This window comes from Miscanthus floridulus, chromosome 7 (genome assembly GCF_019320115.1).
Source record: "Miscanthus floridulus cultivar M001 chromosome 7, ASM1932011v1, whole genome shotgun sequence".
Classification (NCBI taxonomy): Eukaryota; Viridiplantae; Streptophyta; class Magnoliopsida; order Poales; family Poaceae; genus Miscanthus; species Miscanthus floridulus.
The window spans coordinates 101,958,334-101,967,432 of NC_089586.1; the positions used below are offsets into that span (position 1 = coordinate 101,958,334).

The window sequence follows — 9,099 nt, forward strand, 5'->3', positions numbered from 1 at the left end:
CACAAACCCTCCATAGGCAGCATTCCTTGTCACACACAACTATGTAACGGCGCTCCACATATGAATGCAAGACCTTGTAAGGTCTCTTTCGTATCACTGCAAACGCCTACAGACACCTCTTGAATGCAGGGAGGTCCTTGAATACCCTCCCATTCTCAATTACCATGTTAGGGCCAGCCTTAGGAGCTTCTAAGAGCTCATCATCATGTCCTTCTGCACACGTCTGATCGGAATGAGCAAGATCACTGAACTCATGAACTCTTGGATCACGGCGGCCGAGAAAGATACGCCTCAGCATCTCAACATCACTCTCTGTCAGCTCTCTAACAGGACGATCATCATCAGAATCAAGAGCCCTTACCATCTCATATGGCTCCAAATCATTCATAATTTCAATACTATTGGAGCCACAGAATCCATCTCCACAGAGCACTTGCGCAGCAACAGTGGGCACATCACATTGTCAGGAATGTCTACTGCAACATAAGTAGAAAAATAAAGAACCACGTCCACATTGTCAGGAATGTCTACTACAACCACGTCCAAATTTTGGAACTGGGACTTCATAGCCGATCTCACATAGTTCTCCCACTGTTCCACACACCCAATTGGGATCATCTTCCTAAGGATGTTGGGAGGGGAACCTAGGTGAAGTACACCCTCCACTGCGATGCCACCACCATCATCAGCTCCATGGCAATGTAGCTCCTCTCGAGCCCTTGAAACCAACTCACTAAATGATGGCTTCTCATTGAATAATATAGGCACGCTTTGCATCTCAACAAACTCAACATATTCATAGCGATCTCTTTCTACGGCGCCTCCATGATATATGCTCACTAGATTGTCCATCTAGTAGTTCAAACAAAAATTGAAATACAGTTCATTTAGTTCAAAGTAGTTGCTATATAGTATCTCTCTAATAGATACTAACCAACTACACCCTAAATAACTATATCACTAGCTATCTAACTATATTTATCTCACTAACTAAATCAACTAGCTATCTAATAACTATATCTATGTACCTATGTCACTAGCTATCTAATTATATTTATCTAACTATATCTATCTCACTAACTAAATCAACTACCTGCATCATCAAATTTACTAGAAACTACCAAATAATCAAAGTAGCACTACAATTCAAGCTAACTAAGTACCTACATTGCATATTCAAAAAATTTACCTGTCCAAGTCAATGCAACGATGCGACACGGACGCGGAGGACGGGATCGACAGCAAGGTCGCGGCGTGCTGGGAGTAGAGGCCGTGTCGTGGCTAGGGTCGCCAGAGGGAGCGCCTATGCGCGCGGCGGACGCGGCGAGCCGGGACGGACGAGGCGGCGCGGGCTGAGAGGGGCGGCGCACGGCCGGTGCAGGATGGCCGGCGCTTCGCGCGGCGAGGCGACGCGAGCAGGCTGGAGCCGCGGGCGGCTAGCACGGCGAGGGCCAACGCGGGAGCGGTGCGGCAGCGCTAGCTCAGGAGCGGTAGAGAGAGAGGAAAAGAGAGAAAGGAAGAGAGGAACCATACGTAAGACAAGGCTTGGCGTCAATAACCACGGTGCCAAGCTCGACGCCAAGATCTACGGTGCCGAGCTGCCTGCCAAGTCACCGCCACGTCTGCGTCGAGCCCAAGACCTAGGCGCCAAAATCTATGGCGCCGAGACGTGTAAACTCGGCGCCACCAACGATGGCGCCGAGCTAAGGGTCCAAATTTTGAAATCATACCTCCAGGGGCATATTTGTAAAAAAAATTCAAAAAAAGGGGCTAAAAACAAAAAATTCGGCCGTGGGACATACTCTGTGTGGTCCACGCTGGCCTCACATGCAACAAGGCGAGTGGAGCAGTTCAACGCCACTACGCCACGTATCACGCGAGCAGGTGGTGTCGCACAGACGCCTTTAGAGCAAGTATAATAACCGGCTGTAAGCTGACTAAATGCTGACGTAGAAGAGAGATGAGAGGAAAGAGAGGAGCAGGCTGTAAGCTTGCGGCCGGCTCAAGTATAAGAACCAAGAAACTCGAAACTCGTGAGAAAGACAAGTGGACCATGTATTAATAGTGAAGAGTTAACTACTATATGAGTGGGCTGAGAAAAAACTACAAAAAACCTTACAGCTAACAAAACGGCTGTATTATTAATCTTGCTCTCGTGGAACGGTGTCTCATACAATTTTTTCCCTATTTTACTTGTAGGGTAAGTGGTGAGTCTCACCCGCCACTCAGTTTGAACCTAGGAGGCTAGGTGTCTAGAGCCAGGAGAGGCGTGGACAAAGAAACACTATTTTACTTATTTGCAGAGTGAGTTTGAGTTTCACCTGCCGATGCCCACACTATACTACGCATCGATCTGTCTGACGCACCTTAAATTTTGCATATCCGTTCCCCGTCTAAAAATCGATGATTTCTAGAGGTGGCTATCCAGCTAGCTCTAGAAGTTGATTTATAAATGCAGACTAATTTAAGATAGCTTGTAGAAACCAATTTCTAGAGTATCTATTCAAGTGTTTCTAGAAATCGATAATTTCTAGAGCCGAGCCAATTTCGGATCACCCGTAGAAATATATTTCATGTAAATTAAAATTTAAAAAAAATCCCAGGAGAATCCCGTGGCCACACGCATTGCAAGTTAGAAGTCACGCGCTTTCTTTTGCGAGAAATATAATTTGTTTTACTCTTCCAAAAGCTGTCTTCTTGCGCGAAGTTATTTGGCTTCGCTGGCTAGTGGCTACTGGCTGATTTTGATCCTACTGTTCTCCGTCATGACAGCACTACTGCCATTCAAATTACCAACAATCCAGTAAAGCATGAGCTTACTAAGTACATTGGTGTTGATGTCTCCTTTATATAATCCCATTGCCAACAAACTAGAGAAAATTCTCTATTTGGCCCTCTTAAAAGAAGTCTTCCCTTCTTGGCGCTGACATATTTGAACTTACCTATTTGCCCCCCGAATCTATGATTCCTTTTGTCTTTTCTGTCAGTTTGGTCCTGTTAAGTGGAGGACGAAAAGACCATTTTCCTCTGGCTGCGAAATTAGCCTTTAGCACAGTATAGAGTTCACATACAAACTACAAATATCTATGAAATATACGATGAAAAACTGAAGTTTGTATTGTGCTTAAGGTTAATTTCATGCTCAGAGGCAAAATGGTTTTTGGTCCTCCACTTAACATTAGAGGGTCAACTGATGGAAAGGCCATAAAAGGAATTAAAAATAGATCTAAGACTAGGACCCAGAAAGAAAGGCTTGATTTTTAACATGGCCTTTCAAACTTCAACTTGCAGATTTCTTCACCAAGGCCTAGAGCCCTAGACTCGAGATCAACACCATTTTCACATACTCAAACTAAACGTGTCCACTCGTATTCTTAGCCATTTTTTGTTTGAGGGGGGTGTTAATATGTGCAGACAAATATGTCTTCTCTCTTCTTCTGTTTCTCTCTTACTAGCCCATGTAGGCCTTACGGCCCCTTTGGGCCCATACACTATACTATTGTAAACTAGACTCAATGAAACTGTTGTGTGAGGTCATTCTTCATTAACAATAACATGCTCACAAAATTAGGGTGTAGGAGAAGACCAACACTATAAATAAATGAAAAATTACAACGACAAGAATAGTGCTAAAATTACATACACCGTACAACATATATGATCACAGATTACTAAATAAACCAACAAACATGCGCACGTGTTTCCACCCTCTATATCTATGTACCTGACCCATCATAGACTAAATCTTACACCTGGGATTTCCATAAACGTGCTCACAGGCTCGGTGACTCAGCAGTTAGCAAATGACGTATCCTGGTTCATGTCTGTTTCGAAAGACCAGGGCTTTTACTATAGAATGAATTGGTCAATCATATGTTGTATGACATCGGCACCTTCGCTATGCATCGCAGGATCTTTTACCTGTTAAAATTTCATTCCAAGACAGGCTTCCGCCTCAGTATATCTTTCACAAACATTTAAGTGATGGCCACTAAATTGTTGACAGGGAAAGAACGAACTATGGCACTTGGTACCGAAGCAAATTTTTACTTCTGAATATGAGAGAACGCCACCGGGAGGCAAAGGCAATACCTGAATCACACTATGTGCTGCAGATCTTACTTTACTGTTGTGGAAGCTAACATCCACCTTTTCCCATGACACACGCTTAAGTCCTTGTAAAAGGCGTTCTGAAAATAGCAATAGAAGTCAGCCCATCATGTGCAGTTCTGCGGTAAGGAACAAAGCATGGCAGGAACTAAATAATGTTGGATCATGAGTCATGACACAGGTTAACATACGACAAAATCCAAAACATATATTTTCCTTCCCTTCCAAAAAAAGATCTCCTAATGCACTGAAAATATGGAGACATGGAAAGCTTTCCCTAGAAAACAAATGTGAAGCTCCTGGAGTCCTGGTTACTCGTGAATCGTGATGGATGGATGGCATAAAATGATGGAAGTCCAACATTCTACAATAGAGCAGCATACCCACGTTAATAAACAGACTGGGCATGTCAATAACTCAATATCAATCTGGATGAGTCAGGAAACTGTCCTTGGATGTGGTTTCGTTCTGTAGCATATCCATGGACCATGGACCATGTGTTCCACACAAAAAAAATAAAAAAAAAAATTGTTGAGTAGAACCCCAGGGGGCCAGGCAAAATGCTATAAAGTCAGAGACCCCACTTGACAATCAGCACGGCATGGGTCATTAAACAGCTACAGTATGATAGATAGAGGCCACGCTCCTATGTCTAGAGTTTTTTTAAGCTGCATGAAAAAAGGTATTTTAAAAAAGACACACTTTGAGGTTTACCTTTTAAAAAAAAATACCTAGGATGAACTATGTATTTCTCATTTCCAAATCCTGAGCCTAAGAATACTTGAATCGGGTATTCATTTTTCTTTCAGGATTAACTGGGAAGCTTTATCCTCTTTAAGCCTAAGGAACTCACTCCCAACATGGCAATATCAACATACAACAAAAACTGTCAATCATATTTTGACAAGTGAGCAGGAAGCAGATCCAAAACTTCCTGGTAGCCCTTCCACTTAGGTACTGTGAGAATACATAGAACAGTGAGGCATCACTAATTCAGAGAGAGGTAGGAAGACACTAGGAAGTAAATACGCTAGTGTGTCTCAGTACTCCCATATTATGTTAGCTTTTGCAACATTGCCAACCTGAAAAAAATTGTCTAGAATTTTCATATTATAATAGCATTTCATATTTTGATAACATTTCATATTTTGTTTAAAAAGATATAAATCACAAATAGCGAAACAATCACATGTTCAATTGTATAACCCAAGCATTAGTAAAAACCTTCTAATGTGCAGTTGTCCGTGTCAGCACATTGATTAGGAGCTTCTGCTTTGGATAGTTCCTCATATACAATATGTGGGTAAATCTTGTTGGTTGAATCAACCCACTGGAAGAATACTTAAATGCAGATTAGAAATGGTAGAATGAAAGAAAAGATCATGTTATCGGTTGGCCAAACCAACACAAGTTACAACAAAAAGTACAGAAGGTTTACCTTGGGTAGTTCAGAATCTTTTCTGATCGATGATGTTCTCCACCCAACAATATCTTAATCAACATTCAGTTATGGAAAAAAACTTTAAACAACGCTTATTACTACATGCTAATTTCAGGAGTGAAGGATACGATCATGACCAACATTGGAGTATGCAACACGTCGTTTAAATGCTTGCAAAGCAGACCTACAACAATAAATTGGTAAGCTATAAGCATTCACAACCCAGGTATGTGAAAGCAGCTTTCGAAGATAAGCATACATGAACTGCAGGTCCCCCCAATTGTCCACCATCCGTTGCAGCAATGGAGGCTTTCCATCATCATTGTCAGTAAGAAAGAGGTGTTTTCCAGTTCTTCCAAATATCAAATGAATGATGTGGCACGCAAAATTTTCAATTGCAGTAACTCCAAAAAGGAAAGGAACCTGTACATTTAAACAAGATAAAATTTCAATCAAGTGTTTGAAGAAACATGTTATGAGTACAAAAGGCTTCTGCAGACCAAGCTATTATACTATTATTATCACTCAAGAAAGATAGTTATTTTTTACATCAATTTGAAAAAGAAGTGCTTCGAATCATTGCTATTTGACTGGGACCTATTCTGAAAAAGTCGAGGTATTTCAAATTGTTTGTTTTCATGCAAGGATGATAGATTGTTTTTCATTTCTGAATGTGATGATGAAACACGAAACTTAAGTTACTAGGTACCTGCTTATTTCCTCTGGAACCAAGATGCGGTGACGCAACTGTTATAAAGTTCACTGCCTCGAGTCCATGTATGGTACCTCTATTGTTGTCATCCAGCGTTTGCGGAGTATTTTCGGATGTTCGTTTAGGTGGTTTATAAAGTCTTCCAATAGCGTATCTAGCAACCAATCCTCCAACAGAGTGTGCAACAAAAGATATCTTTTTGATATATGGTCTTCTGTTGATTTCTTCAATAACCTTCATTGAGATAATTTGTCATCAGTTTGTAGAAGGAACATAAAGTAGAGCATAACACATGGTCAGAAAACAAGCAAGAACCATAATGAAAGAACTAACCTCTTGTGCCAATCGTTCACCCATCACATCAACACCATCTAAAGTTAGCTTGTGCATGTTGCGGTTGCTACCTACACATTAAAAAATCATTCAAGCATAAGAAAAGATTATAATAACACATAAAAATCGCCACAATCATCTTTAATGATGCAACTTTCTGCATGACTGCATCATCAGTTGCACATGGCTAGGTATATATTCTTCAAGGAAACAAGATTCCAAGAGCCAAACAAAACATAGAATATAAGATAATGCTCCTATCTTATTTCTTTGTAAGTTGAGTGCCAAGTAGCAACAGGCCAATCATTTGTATCAAGCACACATAATCTGCCAACAAGAACAGCTTGAAAGAAACATTCTTTTCTTTTCTGGTTGCTCCCTTATTTTGACCCCTCGCGCGATTGTAACTTGCATCTAAAGATGTTGGTGTCAGTATGAGCTGCACCAAGCCAATATGGTTTTGGGGGCATCACATAGGCGTTAGGGCGTACCCCATCCACCATAGGATGCCACAAGGTTTTAGTTACGTCATATCGCCTAGACGTCACCTAGAAGGCGCTTAGTTGTCCAGGGCGTACCCCTAACGCCACAAAATGCCACAATGCCTCAAAAACCATACAGGCCATTTTGGCCTTTCTCTCTCTTAATGCAACGACACACACTCTCCTGCATGTTTCAAAAAAAAAAAACTCAATGCATCAAGCCATCAACCAAGCACCTCAGATGTAAAGGTCGGATGCCACTGGACGTCAAATGTACGAATAGTTCAACACAACAATTCAAGGATTGGTGATTGTGATATGCTAAGTTGTCAAATTGGCATTTGAAGAAGTACAATACAATGGACGCCGTAGATACAAAACTCACAGCTCATGAGATACTGTCAATACAAAGTGATGAACACAATGAGAGAGCTTACGATGAACTATAACTTTGTCTGAGAGCAGCTTATCAAACTGCTCAGCTCCAAACTTCCAATCTGCTGTGCTGTACAACAAAATAATGAGGAGTAAGGATCAATACATTGGCCAAAACAACTAAACTGCTACCTGAATCAAACAAGGCGTAAATGGATCACTATTATATGGTTGAAATGTAAATAAATGATGTGAATGCACCGAAATTTTACCAAACCGCGTTTCACTTTGGTACTACTCTATTTAGGTACTCTGAATCCATCAGCATGGGCCTACTTTTCCGTGGCTAGTTGGAACCGCCAACCTGCCCAGTGCAGATCTCGTAGCGTCTCCGCATGAGGCACCTCAATTCGTTAAGAGCACATTTTTATGTCTCCAAACCACTAATTTACTTCATTCACTCAGAAAAAGAACATAGGAAACTGCTTTTGCACCCTGCGCCGCCGCGTGGATTTAATACAAACAATGATCAGACGATCAGAGAACTTAACCAGAAAAACCTCCACGTTCTCGAAACAACCAAAATGTTTTCCCCACGTGAAAAGGCGTACGGTAACAGGTTCTTCTCGGAGCAATTAAGAGCCGAGCTCGATCAATTACGCAGCTAAATGGAAGGAAGATCAGCTAGAGCCAAGCAAGCAGCCGAACCTCCCGACGATCCCGTGGACCATGACCACCAGGTGGTCGGGCCAGGCGGCGGCTTCCGCCGGCCCCTTGTCGGCCACCGCCTTCCGCCAGTCCCCTCCTCCCAGGTCACCCATTCACGGATTCACCACACCTCGCAGAGGCAGGCGCACCAGCGGAAAGGCCTGTGGGAAGGGGAGCTCGCTCGCGCAGGGCAGAGAGGGGCGAACGGGAAAGGGGAAGCTGTCCTTATAAGGGGCGGCGGGTTTGGTTTGGCGAATCGCGACTCGCGACGCGGATGCCGGAGCCCGGAGGCGAAACGAAGCTGACGACGGGAGGAGGAAGCGGCTGTTCGGGGAGAGCGGATTGGGGGATTTTTAACTTTTCGCGGTGCTCCTTCCTTTGCCACATCTGTGCAGGTCCCTGTGTATTTGCCTCCTCCTGTGTTTTTACTATTTTTATTAAGGTGACACGTAGATGGACACGTCACTGTGGCAGAGAACCTAGGAGCCCTAACTTAGTACGTAAAATGACCACGCTGCCCTCGTCTTCTTCTTCTGTCTCCGGCCGGTCCAGTCTCGAGTCAAACCCAGTTCACTCCCCCTTCTTCCCCACTCCTGACGACGGCGACGGCGGCTGTGGCGGACGCGGCGGCGACGGCGACATCGAGTCTCCTTCCCCTTCCTTGGATGCAGAATGACCATACTAGGTACTGCCCGCACTCCCCTAAACCCTATTTCTCCAGTTGATTCTCGTCCCCCGTGCACCCCATGGCTTGGAGGACGGAGCCCTCTTCGTCAAGGAGCATGGCGTCGTAGGCTATCGAGGAGGAAGACACCGGAAAGGAGACTGGGCTCCCACTGATCGTGTGTCCCACATGCAAGAGAGAGAGAGGGTAATCGAGCTGATAGTGAGGACAATGGAGAACGGCAACCAGGGGCGCGTGTTCTTCAAGTGTCCCA

The 9,099-nt window shown here is 43.5% G+C and overlaps 1 protein-coding gene across 1 annotated transcript; it reads right to left on the reverse strand.

The window, feature by feature from the left end:
• Positions 1-3,515: 3,515 nt before the first annotated feature.
• LOC136464017 (lipid droplet phospholipase 1-like) lies at positions 3,516-8,532 on the reverse strand. The gene is made up of 10 exons (XM_066462985.1): positions 8,162-8,532; positions 7,516-7,583; positions 6,597-6,667; positions 6,261-6,497; positions 5,811-5,974; positions 5,680-5,735; positions 5,549-5,601; positions 5,335-5,440; positions 4,093-4,190; positions 3,516-3,921 (listed from the first exon to the last, which is right to left on the reverse strand). The coding sequence occupies exons 1-10, from the start codon at positions 8,272-8,274 to the stop codon at positions 3,850-3,852; spliced, it is 1,038 nt and encodes a 345-aa protein (XP_066319082.1). The 5' UTR covers positions 8,275-8,532; the 3' UTR covers positions 3,516-3,849.
• Positions 8,533-9,099: the final 567 nt, after the last annotated feature.

Excerpts from the sequence above, each read along its gene's own strand:
- LOC136464017 (XM_066462985.1), bottom strand. The coding sequence starts at position 8,274 with ATGGGTGACCTGGGAGGAGGGGACTGGCGGAAGGCGGTGGCCGACAAG. Across the intron at positions 6,498-6,596 it reads GTGAACGATTGGCACAAGAG|GTTATTGAAGAAATCAACAG; the intron begins GTTAGTTCTTTC and ends ATCTCAATGAAG. Across the intron at positions 3,922-4,092 it reads CAGCACATAGTGTGATTCAG|GTAAAAGATCCTGCGATGCA; the intron begins GTATTGCCTTTG and ends AAATTTTAACAG.